This window comes from Mus caroli, unplaced genomic scaffold, assembly GCF_978045245.1.
Source record: "Mus caroli unplaced genomic scaffold, Mus_caroli_1 scaffold_15, whole genome shotgun sequence".
Taxonomy (NCBI): domain Eukaryota; kingdom Metazoa; phylum Chordata; class Mammalia; order Rodentia; family Muridae; genus Mus; species Mus caroli.
In genome coordinates, this window is record NW_028227270.1 from 50,881,626 (window position 1) to 50,898,290 (window position 16,665).

General features: G+C 45.6%; 1 protein-coding gene across 6 annotated transcripts in view; it reads left to right on the plus strand.

Annotated features, from left to right (window-relative positions):
* Ice1 (interactor of little elongation complex ELL subunit 1) overlaps positions 1-11,640 on the plus strand; it is a 55,332-nt gene extending 43,692 nt beyond the window's left edge. The window contains exons 18-21 of one of the 6 annotated variants that reach the window (XR_015045402.1): positions 1,806-1,904; positions 6,903-6,998; positions 7,101-7,384; positions 11,095-11,230. Coding sequence is in view for 4 of the 6 variants with exons in the window: in XM_085830968.1 (XP_085687094.1) it covers positions 1,806-1,904; positions 4,889-5,100 (311 nt within the window). In the remaining 2 variants the exon portion in view is untranslated. Of the gene's footprint in view, positions 1-1,805; positions 1,905-2,663; positions 6,702-6,902; positions 7,385-11,094 lie in introns of those variants that run through there. The other 5 variants (XR_015045401.1, XM_085830969.1, XM_085830970.1 and 2 more) reach the window with 5 other exon arrangements.
* The last annotated feature ends 5,025 nt before the right edge of the window (positions 11,641-16,665 follow it).

A 16,665-nucleotide genomic window follows, 5' to 3' on the forward strand; every position in this document is an offset into this window, starting at 1 on the left:
AACCTTGTAAGTGTGTAGTGGGAAATACAACATCCTTGCTGATTGTCACTGTATCTACAAATTCCCTCCTTCTTCCTTGTGAACTGCACACACTAATTAATGATGCTGTGCTTAGAACATGTATAAGACATCGAAGACAAAAACTTGAGTCTGAGTGGGTATGTACCTTCATGAGAATTAAGTCAAAACGTGCATGGAATCATGTTACCTAATGAGTTGGCCAAAGTCTCGGTGTTCACGAGAGCCACGTCAAGGCTAGAGGCATAGGTGTGGGGTCCCATACAGTCTGAGGAGGTGTCTCAGACTGTTGAGCTGAGTTCCTTGGTCAGAGGCTGTTCCTGTCTTGGAGCAGGAAGAAGGCAGTCCAGAGAGCCTGTGCTAGCAAACTAAGGATCAGCTAGCATGCGTGTATGAGTGCAGAATATAATCAATGAAAGTGAAGAGCGTTTCAGGAACCATTTTGAAAATCTGTAGATAGTCCACCTTGTTCTTCTTGAAATGGAGTCTTGCTGTGGCACCTGTTAAATTAGTTCTTTTGTTACTTGTGAAAGCTGCAGTCCACTAGTCTAGCTTTCATGGTGAAGAACTCGTTTGCTCACTCTCAGTTTTGTGATCTGCAGTGTTCACCTGGGGAATAGTTGATTATGCACATCTTCCAAATGTCACCAGTATACACAACACAGTACACGCACCAGCTCATACTTCAGTACTGGAGAGCTCCTAAGTAGGGAGTCTGGTGCAAGGTGTTGAGCTCAGTTCAGTCTGGGTGTACTCTCACAACCCCCTGTGCTCGGTGTGCTGTGAGTTTGGTGTGCACTCTTGTGACCTCCATGTCACACGTGTGCACCACAGTCCAGGATGGATGAAAACTGAGAGAGCTGTGCCTTGTTCGTCAGGCATTAGCACTAGCCAGGCAGAAGCGCCTCCTTTACCCCGTGAGAAGATGCTGTGGTTCATCTGGTGCTGCCTTTGTACTGTGACCCTCCCTCAGAGTGTACAGTAAGCCCCATGCTTCCTTCTGCGGCTGCTGCTCTGTCACCATAGTCTGTTGGTAAGGCCACAGGCTTTCTCTGTTCACCTGGTAAATTTACCTATGTTATATTTTGCCTGTGGTGACTACTACTTAAGTTCCATTTCTGCATTGCTGTCTGTCTTAGTTAGGGTCTCATCATTTAGTTAGTGATGAAACACTGTGACCAAAGTGACTTGGGAAGGAAAGGATTTATTTGCTCATGGTTTCACATCGCAGATCATCATCAAAGGAAGTCAGGACAGAACCTGGAGGTAGGAACTGATGTGGAGACTCTGGAGGAGTGCCGCTTACTGGCTTGCTCAGCCTGCTTTCTTAGAGAACCCAGGACCACCAATCCGTGGATGGCACCACCCATAATGAACTAGGCCCTCCCACAGCAATCATTAATTAAAAAAATGCCTTATGGGCTTGCCTATAGCCTGATCTTATGGAGGCATTTTCTCAATTGCAGTTCCTTCTTCTTAGTGACTTTAGCCTATATCAAGTTGACATTGTAAGAAGGCAGCAAGCAGGTGTTTGTGCTTGTGCATGGGTACTAGGTGGTGAGCAGCACCCTGAGTGGCAGGGTGCATCGATTTGTGCTATGAGCCCTGTGGCCTCAGCTGTCTCAGTGAGTGGTGGCCCACACTGCACTACAGGTCTTCAGGCTTAAACTATACCATGTATGGTGGGAAATGGAAAAAAATTAACAAAATAAGACATGAATTACAGTTTCCAGGAAATATTAGCCAGCATTTATTGAACTCTGCTTTGCTGTGTTTTGTTACTTCAGGTCGATTAGGCCAGTTGGGTTTGAAGGAGGGGTTTCCAACTGCTGTGAAGAATATCAGCTCGGTTATTGGTATGTTCATACAACATGCTCAGGATGAAGGTAAGACTGTGGCTTTCATTACCTTTGAACTGTTCTCCCTGCATGTCCTGAGGACATGAGCCAGTCCTTCCAACTTAAAATCATGTGCTTTTGACCTTTTGTGGTGTGTTGTTTCTTCAAGGGTCAGTTGCCCTGATGAGCAGTACTTCCTCAAAAAAGGGAACTCTGCTCCTGGACTGGTGCTTTGTCATTCAGGAAGCATCCTGAGAATGGCTTACCACCTCTCATCCATGCATGTATGAGCACAAAATGCCTGCTGCCTTCTTAGGTAGATAGTGTGCTAGCTAGTTCTGTGTCAACTTGACACAAACTGCAGTCATCTGAGAGGAGGAAACTACAATTGAAAAACTGCCCATGAGGCTGCCTCCTGCGCTGTATCCTCAGAGAAAACCTGCACAGCAGCCAGAGGGGAGGATCCTGTAGCAGAGTGGGCCCTTGTGTTAACCATTATGGATTTCATGGCATATAATTTAATGTCTTATTTTTGTGGGTAAAGCTTAACTCAGAGTAACTCTTTGAATGATGAGTCTGGTGTCTCTTTTGAATATTGAGCAGTAAATGAATAATGTAAACAGCTTTGTACTAGATATACAAATTGACAGCTTAGACACCTGATGGCACTGGGCTACTCCCAGCCGCAGGTCTTTGTCTTCAGTTCTGGGTGGCAGGCCTGATGTGCCAGGCACATGAGTAGCAGCTGTAAGCACTTTCTCTATAGACACTGTCCTGCTGCTAAGGCAGTGTTCATTGCTTCCATAGGAAAGTGCTCTTGATGACAATTTGGATGCTACTTGACATAAAAGGTAGCCAGGGTCATAGCTGGTAAGTTGTCTCACTAACATGTGCAGCCTGGACTGTGGTGCTGTCATGGGTGTAACCTAAAAGCCGTGTATATTAGTACATGCCTCCTAGCTCCCTGGAGGTGGAAAGGCACTGTCCTCATTTCATACACTAAATGCCAGAGGGAACAGTAAGGAGCCTGCAGTGCCTGTCAACCCTGTTGCTGCGGCCTGAGTGCTGCAGTCTGGAAACCTGCTTAAGGCTGTGAATGCCTCATTCATGTCTCGTTGAATACTGACTCTGGAGGGAGCCATATGTATGCTTTTCTTGATTCTTCGGTATCAGGGAAGAAAATCTTCTAAATTCTCAATTAGAACTAACATTTAGACACATGGATTTCTCTGGCCTTTGCTTCCTACTTGAGGAGGGGAACCTTCCAGAGCTGCCCTTGGTGGAAAATGAAAATCTAAAACTTTTTTAAACACTGACAAAATACCAGAGCCATAAAATTCCTATCATGAATCTGCTAAATAACATGAACATATTAGTTTGTTATATTAGATTACCTTTGCTATGCATGTAAGGCATATATGGGTCATAAATGAATGTCATGGTTGGAGATTAATCCAATCTGTGATACGTGGATATGCATTTGGATGAGGGACACAACCTGAAATTCTAATTTGCCTTGTTTATCCCTGCCTTGCTCATAGAAGATGGAGAGACATGGCTACTAATGAACTTTAGCTCCTGAAACATTTAAAATCAGTGAATTACATTAAGTTATAATTAATGAATTAGATTTTAAAAAGTAAACTTTTTGCCAACATAATGATAATGGCACTCTGATTAAACTACATCTGTCACAATGGCCTGGAGCCATGCTGGTCTGGAGTCACACTGGCCTAGAGCCACACTGGTCTAGAGTCAAACTGGCCTAGAGCCACACTGCTCTAGAGTCAAAGTGGCCTAGAGTCACACTGCCCTGGAGCCATGCTGGTCTGGAGTTATACTGGTCTAGAGTCACACTGCCCTGGAGCCATGCTGGTCTGGAGTCACACTGGCCTAGAGCCACACTGGTCTAGAGTCAAACTGGCCTAGAGCCACACTGGTCTAGAGCCACAGTGGCCTAGAGTCACACTGCCCTGGAGCCGTGCTGGTCTGGAGTTATACTGGTCTAGAGTCACACTGCCCTGGAGCCATGCTGGTCTGGAGTTATACGGGTTTAGAGTCATACTGCCCTGGAGCCACACTGGCTTAGAAACGCTAAGCCACACTGGTCTAGAGAAACGCTAAGCAAGAATCACACTGGCCTATAAGCCATCCTGGCCTAGAGCCACACTTGCCTAGATCTACACTGGCCTGGAGTCACACTGGCCTGGAGTTACACTGGTCTGGAGCCAAACTGACCTGGAGTTAAACTGATCTGGAGCCATACCGGTCTGGAGTCACGCTGATCTACAGCCACACTGGTCTGGAGTCTCACTGGCCTAGTACCACACTGGCCTGAAGCCACACTGGCCTAGAGTCAAACTGATCTGGAGCCAAACTGACCTGCAGTTATACTGATTTGGAGCTATATTAGCCTGAAGTCACACTGGCCTAGAGTCACTGGCCTAGATCCATGCTGGCCTAGAGTCACACTAACCCAAAGCCACACTGATCTTGAGTCACACTGGCTTGGAGCCACACTGGCCCAGGCTCAAATTGGCCTGGAGTCACACTGGCCTGGAGTTATTCTTGTCTGGAGTCACACTGGCTCAGAATCATAGTCTCATCTGGTATCAGTTGACACAATGGTAGGCTTTTGTATAAATGGACTACTTAGTAAAAATAGACTAAAGTTATTATGATTTTCATGTCTGTGCTGGAGGCTGTTTGAGAGTTTTGTGTTAGTTGGTTGTTAGAGGATCCTCGTGTTTTTCCAGCTTCCTGGGGTTAGAGAAGTAACCCCATGTAACTGGTAACAGCCAGTGCCCAGAGGGGCAGGGAGCTTTTAGTTTTCATTTGTAGACAGGTCTTGAATGGACATTTTTGTTGTGAGACATTTTTCTTTGTAATGTGACTTCCTCATTAGTGGCCGCAAGTAGTCCATGTCTGAGTGGTTTTCCTTAGGTCATACACGGAGATGCTACCACTTGCCTAGATGCTACCAGATGCTTTCTTTGTTGATGTATTATAACTGATTTGAAAATCCTTTTCAGATATCCCATGGGGTGTACAGCTTGCAGCTGTGTATGCCCTTTGTGACTTGAGTCCTAGCAATCCAGCAGAGATATCCAAGATTCTAGAAGCTTGGCGAACACAAACTTCCAACGCTATTCCGTCCGCCATTGTCAACTGTTTGGAAGAGGTTGGCTCTCTGAGTGCTGATGGCTCGGCTGGCTGTACAAGCAAAGGAGACTGTGCACCCTGAGAGCTGGCTGTCAGCTCCCTGAGACAGGAGGCTTACCGGAAGGTCATGATCACTGCAGAGAGAAGGGCTTTAGCAAGCTCTACTGTAAAGCACTTGCCTTCTTTCAGCAGAGAAAGGCATGATGCAGATGACACAGGAGCGCGCCTCGTGGTCTGATGAGGACAGAAGCAGGCAGCTGCATTTCCCCCTATACCACATGCATTTCAGTTATGACTGTATGGTCACAGACATATAGATTGTATTATTGTATCTTGGTCAAACAACAAAAACTTGAACTTAGCCCTTTTTATTTTTTTGGCTGCAAAAGTGTCCTTTTTAGTGGCTTTTAAAGGTTGAGTGGCATTTTTTATAATGATCTTAAACATACAAAAACATGGTTTGGTACCTGAGTCATTTTTAGAGTTTATGCTCAAGTAAATGGCTAGGCAAAAGCAAATTGTCTTTTAAAACAAGAACTAAGCAAGTCTCTCACTGTTGTAGCTGAAAATGGCTCCAGAGTTTAACCACAGCGTAGTGCACAGCTACCGTAGTACCATAGTAGGTAAAACTTGGTGGAAGTGTATGTGAGTGTGTTTCCTCCCATTTGTAAATGTCCTGAACCATAAACTACTATCAGGATTAACTGACAGAGCAAGACTCCCATTTGGCTGTGTAGAGATGGCCAGTCTGAGGGAGCATCGGAGCCCTGTGGGCTGTGTGCATAGGGACAGCTCTGTGGGGTGTGTGCATACAGACAGTGCTATCTATGATGTGTCTCACATTGGATGATGTTCCACTTTCGGAATTTTTTTATTTGTATATAGAAATGGGTTTAATAACTCACTGTGATTCTGATTTGTCTTATATTCATCATTTCTTAAAACTCTTGTATGTGTTTTTATAATAAAAAATAAAAGCAAGCCATACACACTGTTGTGATTGTTTTTATGTGTGCTTGATGTCCCATCTGTAGTGTGGATGAAGATGTCTCCCAGACTGTGGAGTGTCAAATGGTTCTGTGTAGACTTCGCTATTCAGTTATAATTGCTGCCTATAAAGTCACACCTGACAATGATTCTGGTGACTTGCATCGGTGTCTTAAGTAGCTTTCACAAACATGAGTGAGTGGGTTGCCCCTCTGGAAGTTCTTCAGTGCCTCCTTCTGCCTATGCTCTGAGCTAGTGCTCAACAAGCCTGTTAAGAGAGAGCCATATTCTCAATGGGTAAGTCTCTTAAGTCATCACCCACTGAACCTGGCAGTGATGGGTCTGTAATCACAGAGAAGGGGCACAGACGTCAGCATGAGTTCTAGGTCCTCTGAGGAGGTAAAGTTGGAAGGACCCAGAAGAAGAGCATCTAACAAGAAGAGGGAATAGTCGCATTCCTCCTGGAAAGTGAAGGTCATCCTGCTGAGGGTGAAAAGGTATGGGGCCCAAATGCAAGTGACTGTCCATGGGATCCTCTTCCACAGCAGCCTGCAGGGCACTTAAGGCTGGGCTGCAGGTCTCACTGTGGAGCCCTAGCCTCCAGAGGTGTGGGGCTGCTGAAGGGTAAAGGATGCTCTGGGCATACCCAGAAAGGCAAATTGACATAGGACCTCAACAGGTACAGGAGGAAGAGGGGGTGCGAGATGTTCAACTGTTGGTGGCCTAGAGCCCCCCCCCCCCCAAGCAAAATTGTTTTAGAGATCAGGGCAGAGATTTGGGGATCAGTAGCTGATGGAGGCAAGCGCTGACTTGCTCATTTGTATTCATATCCTCCGATTTTTCCTTCCTCACCCTTTCCCTCCTCTTCCCTCCCCTCCCATCTGTCTCCTCATCTAGAGAGAGCTTCGCCTCGGACCTCCCAGATGGAAGGTGGGACAGAGTGGAAGAAAGCACAATGTCCCCATGCTAGGTAAAGCAGTGAAGCATCTGTTGGTGAGTGGTGGCCTGTCGAGGTGGCAAAGCAAGGGGGAAGGGAAAGGCCTCGCTTCCTGTGTCTTGAGTGTCCAGTGGTTGAGCATCTGGATGTTTCCACAGACAGTGGTATTCTCCAGTCCAGTAGTACCAGTTCCAGCTCAGACTACCATCTATCCATCCATCCCCATGGACAGAAGTCACCCATGGTGCTGTATGACTCTCTGCGGGCCAAGTAGCTTTAAGCTGATGAATCCTGGTACCCAGCAGAGTACAGATGGAGGCTTTTATCATCCTGACTGAAAAGTGAAACTGTGGAGACAAATGGACTGGACATACCTGCTGGCCCTCCGGAGACCTCCAGGGTCATGGTGCAATATATTCTTGGAGCTGTCACATCAGTGAAGGTGATCATTTGTTGTTTTTTCCTCATTACGAAAGATGGGGCTGTGCAACTCATCAAATGCCACTGTGGAAGGAGGATGGATTTGAATTGTGGCCACCAGAGGGTGCTGCAGACCATCTTGTAAGCAGAGCCAGGTGACTAGGTGGCTGCTCATCAGGAAAGCACTTTCCTACTCCTAAGATACGAGTTTGGCTTCTTTTCTACTCCTAAGCTACTAGTTTGGCTTCTTGAGCCCATTATGTCTAAGGTACATGGGGGTCAGGTGGGTGACAAAGTAACAGGTACAAATAATTTCTAACTGTTCAGTCAAATTCTCTCGTGATTGTTAAAAATAATCACAAAATAAAACACTTGAGGGCAAAACCCCACGTGTCCAGGCATGTTACTGGCTGTGGGCAGGTGTGGCACTCTGGCCTGACTGAGCCATTCAGAAGAAAAGAGCTGCTCACATGCTCTGACATGCTCCTATAGGAAGCAGTTAAAGTGTGAATAGCGCTTATGGGTACCTCACAGCAGAGATGAGGCAAAGGCTTTAATGAGGCAGTTCTAGAAGCTGAATTTCTAGAGTAAGGAAGGAACTAACTTGTAAGCCATTACTGCGTCCTGTCCGACACTTACCCCTTTCCTGCCTTTCTAAACAAAGTATTAACAGATGCTATTTTTATATCAAGGCATTTCCTTCTTAATGTTCTTTGACCACCCCTCCTTTGTCATCAGTGTGTTTACCACTGGTAAGTAATTTCTGCGTGCAGCTGAAGACAAAGTCAAAGGCCAGAGAATTCCATTTGGGTGGCATGGGTGCAGCATTTATGGGTGCTTCATGGAGGAGTTTAGATCTTCAGCAGGCTCGGCGAGATACACCCCTCGGTTCCTCCTACTACCAGCCTCTCCACTGCGCCAGCCCCAGCCCTTCCCCAATTCCTGCTGGGACTCACAGGGCAGCCTACCACTTCTATAGAGGATGGAGCCCGTGAAGATCTCTGGGTAGGTTCAAGACACACATCCCTGCAGATGAAACTGAACCAGCTGGGTGCTGAAGACCGTATCATTGTCAACAAAGTGTGGTTACCATTGCCAGCAATTGATGTTAAATCGAATTAGAAAAGACTGGCTATTTTCTTTCTCGAATGGGAGCAAGAAAATGATACTGCCATTCACTGCCATTCTAGAAGTCCTAGACCAGGGGATCAGACTGGTGAAAGAAGAAAAAAGCAGTAAGATTGGAAAAGAGGAAGGTCACTGTCACTGCACATAATGTGACTGTAAACAGAGATCTACAAAAAAAAAAAAAAAAAAAAAAAAAGTGTTAGGACTAAAGAATGCACAAATCTCAAAACAAAGAAAATAGCATTCAAAGTTCAGTAATACTGCCTTTGCCGACCACAGGATACCTGAAGCAAATCAGGACAGCACCACAAAGGCAATAAGGTCAACAAAAGAAATGAAAAATCTCAACACCCCAAAAAGAAGTTTTTGATGCATACAGATAGAAAGGCTACCCCGTGTTCACAGGGTCCAAAAATCACTACTGTAAAAAATCTCTGAAATCCGTTGCAATCTAGAACAAACAGGACATTCTTCACAACTGTGCAACCTCTAGTCTGAACTCTGTTCAGAGCCATAGAAACCTCCAAATAGGAAAGCAGTCTTGAGCATAAAGAACAATGCAGAAGGCATTGTGCTGCCTTAGCATAAAGCACTATCAAGCTGTGGTAGTCAACACATGATGGTACTAATGTGAAAACAGACTCACAGATCCATGAGAGAAATCTGCAGTCAGACTCCCACATCTAAACCAGCTCAACATAGTTATGAAAGAACACAGTGGGGAAAAGTCAACAGGTCGTGTTGGGAATGGAATATTTATGTTTACTAGTTAGAAAAATAAAACAGATGGAAAATCATAAAACAAGCTAGTCAGTGAAAACTAGAAAACACTTCAGGACACTGGAATAGATGGGTTTTGGTGAGATTGCTGGCTTGTTTTCTTTTTTTTCTTATCAGATCTCAAAAACATAGGCAAATAAAACAAAATAACTTATGATAGGGATCACATCAAAGTCAGCTATTTAGCAATGACACAGCCTGAAGAAGTGACCTACAGAATGGAAGGCATCACCTATAAGTGCATCAATCTAGGCTAAATGTGGAGAGCATGCAAGGAAGTAAGAAGGGGGCTTTCAAGTAAAGAGTTTCTTTTCTTGTTGCCAAGATAAACACTGGATATGAAGCAACGTGGGAGAGGGGGAATATTTCTGCGGCAGTCCAAAGGGGCGCAGTCCACTGTGGTAGGGAAGGCATAGTGGCAGGAGGGTGAAGTATCTGGTCACATTGCATGCACAACCAGGAAGCAAAGGTTGCTGAATGCATATGATTAGCTCGTATCTTCTTATTCATTCTGAGCCCCCAGCTCATGGAAATAGTGCCAACCGTACATAGAGTGGGTCTTACCATCTCAGGTGACCTCATTAATCTATATCCCACATAGACACGCCTAGAGATCTGTCTCCATGGTGACTCTGAATCCCATCAAGTGGACAATCAAGATTAATTATCACACCCATTAAAAATGGGCAAGCCACCCAAACAGATGTCTCTCAGAAGGTGTGGGAATGTCTGATAGATACACGATAAAATGTTCACTACTAATCGCCAGAAAAATGTAGGTCAAAGTCACAGGAAGCTGTCTCACTCCATCCCAATATATGTGTCCATTGCCAGTGAAACCGGATGATAGGGTAATGAGTGTGGCTTGAAATTAACATTTCGGTGAGGATGTTCTTAACCTAAAGCTTGAGACCATTCCTGGGGAATGTGGCCCCCCAAAAAATAAAAAATAAAAATGGAATCAGCCTATTGCAAAGATACCTGCACCTCCTGGTCCACAGTTCCATTTACGGTGACCAGGAGCTACAAACAAGCCTAAGCCCTCCACCAGCTGATCAACTGATGTGCACCTAAGAAACTATATGCATATGAGAGAATAGGGTGTATGCTCAAAGAATCATGTTGCTGTGGCTGGATAAAACCGGATGTTGTGTTAAGTGAACTTAGCAGAAAAACCAAGTTCCATGATGTCCTGTGGGGCATAGAAAAGCTGCTTCTATAAGCTGAAAGTAAAGTGATGATGGGCAGAGAGGAGAGGCTGTGGGGTGCTGCTGCTCAGCAGGTGACTGACTACAGATGATGACAGAGTCTGTGTCTGACTTATCCCAAACATTGTACAGTTTACACTCACGCCACACTTTCTCATGCATGGGGATACCTTCAAAATTAAAATAGTAAGCAAACCCTCAAATTAGAATTGGGTCCAGCTGCTGGTACTTTGAAACGCAAACACATTCCTTATGAGATGCTAGGAAGCAAGTTTGCAGAAGCAAGTGCTGGCTGCAGAGCCACCTCTGAGGTGGTTGCTGTGTACTGCAGAATAGAGATGGTGAGGTGTGGCTTAAGCAAGCAGTATCCACTCAGAATGTGCCTAACAGGCATGTCATAAATACAAAGGAAGCCTATAGAGCCCTCCTTCCTGGCCCTTTCGTTCTGCATTTGTAGAGAATGGAGTTCAACCCTCATCACATCAGCCATGGTCCAGAGTCATACTTCAAGTGTATTGCTCTGTTTGTGACACTTGTTTGATAATGAGAAAGATAAATTTTCTGGGTCTTGCCATGATTTTGTGTAACTAACTTTAAGTTTTATTATCTTTTTTAGAATTTTATATAGCACTTCCAGCCTCCCTCTCCTTCACCACCCCCAACACACAGTGCCTTATTCTCTGCATTTGAACTGGTGTGTGCCTCTCTAAGAGTCTCCTTTACTTCCTTAATGAAGAGTGAGAGCGTCACTCACCTGGACAGATGAAGAACAGATAGAAGACTGGTGGCTTAGGAAGCAGCAATAGTGGATCTCCTCTCAGCTCTATGGCCTCTCCAGCTATGGGTTGGCTAGCTGCACAGAGCCATGCATGGATGGACTCCTTCCTATTGAGTGGGCCTTGTTCCACTTGACAGCTGTTCCCTCAGTTGATATACCTGCAGTGCAACCCCTAAACCTAAGTCTTCATCTGGCAACTCACTTTTAAAGAGGAACCTTGGTAAGGCATGGGAAATTAAGCAAGATGAAAATCCAGAAAGCAATCCCTCTTTCACATTTCCTCCAGCTCTTTACATGTGTATCCCCCTTTAAAGGCACGTCCCTGTAAAGGCACACCCCCTGTAAAGGCACACCCTCTTAAAAGCCTATCCCCTTTAAATGCATATCCCCTTTAAAAGTGTACCTCCTTTAAAGGCACTCAAGAAAACAAAAACAAATGCAAACAAAAAACAAACAAGACAGTCCATCTGGCAGTATTTCAGTTTTTCACAAGTTCTACATCGTGTCCTGTTCATTCAAACTCTACAGTATGGCTGAGCTCTGGCACAGAAAGGAGATATAAAGACTTTGTGAAGACAGAACCCTCAAGACAGATCCCTGTGCCTGGCCACCCAAGGCTTTTATTTTGTTTAGTTTTGCATTGTTATTGGTAGTTCCTACAAGCCTTTTTAGTGGAAAATCTGCCTTAGCAACCTAGACTTCCCAGCAGGGGGCGCTCTGAAACTTGGTCTGGAGGCCACCACTGAGAACACATTAGGAAACAAAAGGTCCTTCAGACAATCCACCTCCATTGTCGTCCTCCTTCCCCTATCTCTTATGCATCTGTTTGCTGTGTTGGGGGTCAAACCCAGGGCCTTTCCCATGTTAGGAAAGAGTTCACTGCTGCGGCCAGGTGTAGATAATGTGAAGAATTTCTTCAGAAGTAAAGCAGATATGACCAGGCCTCTAAGGATTCAGGGAGGGACCTCAGAGGTAGCATTGAGACTTTAGATGCCTCTTTAAGCATGGTTACAGTGTGGCCTCTTTGGAATTCTCACAGACAGGTGGCTTGGATGGTTCAGGTGCAGAATGAGTTGGAGACAGGCCTCTGACCTCATGCTCGTATGTAGCAAAGATGTAGCAAGACAGGTCAACCACAATAGTTTTTGAGACATAGTCCCACTCTGTAGCCCAGGCTGTGCTTGAAGTCACTGTGTAGTCCAGGTTGGTCTCCTACTCATTCCTTCTGTGTCTCCTCAGTGGACTAAGGGTATGCGCTGCCTCACAAGGCTGTCAATAGTCTTAATTGTCATTCAAGACATTGTGTGAGCCTTAACACTCAGACAAAATACAAAGTCCTGAAGGAATAGTCATTGTCCCATTGCACAGGGAGAGTCTGACATTGTGGCATCTCAACAGAACTAGCAAGTATCCTACCAGAACGGGAAAGTCTGGCTTGCTTTGCTTTGCCTTCACTTCGGATTGGGTCTGTTGACTGTGAGTAAGGGTGAGCCAGGGTTTCTTTAATGTTCCAGTTCATACAGAGTATCACAGCACACCTTGTTAACTATTGAAGTTGCTACCGGCTGCAGTTCAATGAACCTCTCAACTTCTCTGCAGGAGAGAGAATACAAACTCTCTTTTAACCAAGTAATACAACACCTCTGTCTTCCTCAGGGCAGATTGTTGTTGTCATTACACCTGCTTCTAGAGCCTGAGGCATGAGCACACTACAACTTGGTGGCAGCAGAGTCTCTTAAAAGGCACTTGCTGCAGAGCTCGCTTTCTGGGCCTCACAACCTGTTCACCAAAGGCAAGATGTGTTTCCAGGGCCCACATCTGGGCATTTCAGGTAACTGAACAAGGGTAGGCGAACAGGTGTGGAGAGGCTTGACTTGCTTGGCAGCTGGCTCCTCCATCTTCTGGAGACAGATGCTATTTATTCTGCCCAGGTAAGTGGATTTGGGCTGACCACAGGAAGCAAATTGGTTCCATAAAGACAGAGCATGGTCTGTTTGCTTGTCTTAGGTCCCTTCACACAGCCCAGCTGTGTGAAACATCACTAGCATATGAGTTAGAGGAGTGAGAGACGGGACACAGACAATGTCTGTCGATACAGAAATCACCCTTATGATGCATTCTGCTCAGAACCCCGCCATGTGTGCCACTCCTGAGGTGTGTCCTTCCCCAACAGAAGATGACTTCCATCTCAAAATAGATGATACCTCATCTCGAAGGATCCCTGTGTAATTTCAGAAGTGAGTCAGCACGTTGCTTCTAAATTAACTCAGTCTCACACAGATTTAGTCAATCAAAGATTCACTCACAAGATCCCAAGCAATAGTTAAATAACAATGTCTAGTCATCTGAGATAATTATTTCTTCTCAGTGATTAGTTTCAAATTAGAAATCAAGGTTGAGATTTTTGTTGTTTGAATTATTTGAAGTTGAATGTGGATAATAAGAGTTTGTAGAAACGATACATTTTTTTAAATTTAGTCTTACTTTTCTAGCAACGTGACTCATTGGTGGAGATTGGCCTGACATTCATTCACAAGGCCCAGGGCATGTCCTCAGCACTGCTAAAGAGATAGCTAGATAGATAAATAATAGTCATCTGCATTCATCTTAACACTTGCAGATCCTGCAATACAGATTGCGTAGAAATCATGTCAACACTTCACTTTTTCTCCCACTGTGATGGAGAACTGGCCTGTAAATGGACTAACGCTGTCCCCTCTGTTCTGCACAGCAGACTTGGTGGTGGAGAGGCTCCTCAGCTAATAGGTTGGGCCTCATCTCTTACCTTGAGTCTGAATGTGCACAGTTAACATGGCCATGTGGTGGTACGAACAACATGGTTGACAGCAGGCCTGACAGGCAGAGGAGGAGGGATTCCCACCGAGACTCCCTGCAACACTGAGTACCAGATGGTAATTGTGCCCTGCCCAGGTGAACTGGCAGAAAGTAAAGGAGTTTCTTAGAGGTAAGAAAGGACAGGGAAGGGGTGACCACAGAGGGAGTGCTGGAGCTGGAACAGGTTGCTCTTGTGGGGAAAGAGCTGGGGAGCTGGGCAAGCGGCTGCTCTGCTCACTGGTTGGCATCCTTGGCCCAGCGGCAGCTGGATGTGGTGGTGGTACAGGCTGGTAATTCTACAACTCAGAGGGCACGGAGAAAGACTGGGAATTCAGGGCCTGCCTGGGGTATGTGAGACCACAAAAAGAAAAAGGGAGAAAGGATTGTTATAGACAAACTTTCAAGGATCATGGCTTCACATACCTACAAATGTGAAAACATGAGAAGCCCAAGAAAATGCCCCAGGACAACCAACAGAAACAACTGTGTATGGGGTCAGGAGACTGCATTTGTTATGTTTATGTATCAGGCTCAGAATACAAAGCAGCAGGGATCTCAGTGTGTTTAGAGGTTAATACAGGCATGAGGAGGAGAGCATGCCAGAAGGAGAGATTATAAAAATTTTAAGAAGCTTGAAGGACAATATGAAGCTCCTAGAAACACAAAGACATGCTTCATATTATAAGGCTAAAATGCAGTATAAATAACCACACACACATACGACACACACACACTAGCACTCTCACAGACACATTACTAAAACACGCCTCATACACATACACACCACATACACACAGGCAGGGACACACACATACACCACACACACACACTTGACATAAATGTCACAAAATCATGGGATTTTTATGTGAATGTTAGGGCTTGTGTGGAAAAAAATGAACTCCAGTCTAGAAATGGGGCAATTTCTTCTGATGCCCAGAGGTACACTCTTGTAGGAGCAATAGAGAAGTCTTCTGTGTGCAAGGGCAAGGGGACTTGATGTGAACTTAAGCAAACGTAATTATAGCACAGGTTATAATTCTAGGGAATCCTTCAAATGGCTAGCCCTCTTCTCAGTCCTCATCTCAAGTCCAGGATGCCAAAGACTAGATAAGATTGAGAGCCCCCAATTCTACAACTTCTCTCTAAAGCCGGTCAGGAGGGTGCATGCTGAAGCCAAAGGCCATTGGTACCCTGAGCACAAATGGACCCAAGAGCCTTCTGTCTGGGAGCAGCAGACTTGCCTGAGGTTGCAGGTGGGCACACAGAGCAAGCTCCCCACAGAGGCCCAGAGGGGAATTGCAGGCTTCAGCCCCCCTGTCCTGTGCACCACAGTGCAATGTCTCCTGGCCTGGCAGCTGGTGATTTCAGTAACTGGAAGAAAAAAAATGTTAATTCTGCAAGTGCTGAGAAACTAAGTATTCCAAAGTGGGAAATGCTGAGCCAGCTTACACAGTGTGTGAAGGTGGCTCCCTATCCCGTCCCACGGGATTCAGTTATTCGTGGGTGCGAGGGGGGCTGCAAACCTGGAAGAAAATGGGATTGGAAGAGAAAAGAGAAGCGAAGACCAAGTAGAGTGTTACCTATCAAGGTCTCGGTTTATTAGGCTGAAACGCCGGGTTTTAAAGCATACATCAAGGGGAATAAGGAGGGGTTGAGGGGGAATTAACAAAGAACAAAGAAGTGGGCATCAGGGGACATGGGGGCCGAAGTCAGGTGCCAGGCGGTGGGCACTCTGCATCTTATCTCCAGAACATAGATCCTCCTTGACAGCCTTGGGTGTCAGGCCGGGCTCAGGTGTAACTCGTGTCCTTGGAAGTCATGAGAGTCAGGAAGAACGGACTATAATTCAGCTTTTACAGCCTCAGGTGCCAGGAAGGGAACAGGGAGGAGGGAGTGACAACCGGCTCCTAGCATGAGACCATTTGGCTTGCCAGGGTGGGAGATTGTGAAGGGCTCGCTTTCTCACGGTATGGTCTCTAACAGCTCCCTAGAGAAGCAAATATTTATCCAAAAGCTCAGACCCAGCTGGACTACAGATCAGGATTAATTAAAGTAAAACTTCTTTCAGCAGCCAAGTTCTGATGTCTCAGGAGACAACAGTGGCTAGCCGAAGCAGTCTCTGTGGCTCATGAGTTGGAATTGTTTGGTAAGTGTTCCTACAATATCCAGGACTAGATGACATGATCTACTTAATAATGTCTAGCATGTCCAAGGGCATGTGAGACCTCAGCAATGTGCCATGAAATGGGACATGTATCGGTAGAAGTGAAGAGTCTGCAGGCTGCAGGATGAACCGACTCAGCAGATTAGCCTGGGAACTCTAGGGCTGGCTAATGAGTGTCTGTGTTCCTGCTTTTCGGTTCTGTGAGCAAATACCTGATGAGGAACAAATTAAGGGAGGAAGGGTTTATTTTGGATCTCGGGACATAGTCCATCATGCCAGGGAAAGCAGGGAGGTTGGAGTGGCCCTTGGCTGTCATGGAGGAAGCATGAGGGAGGCTGCTTGTTCACATCTGTGTGAATTAAAAAGCAGAGATGGTTCTGGTTCTCAGTTGTCCGGCCCACCCCCTTTTA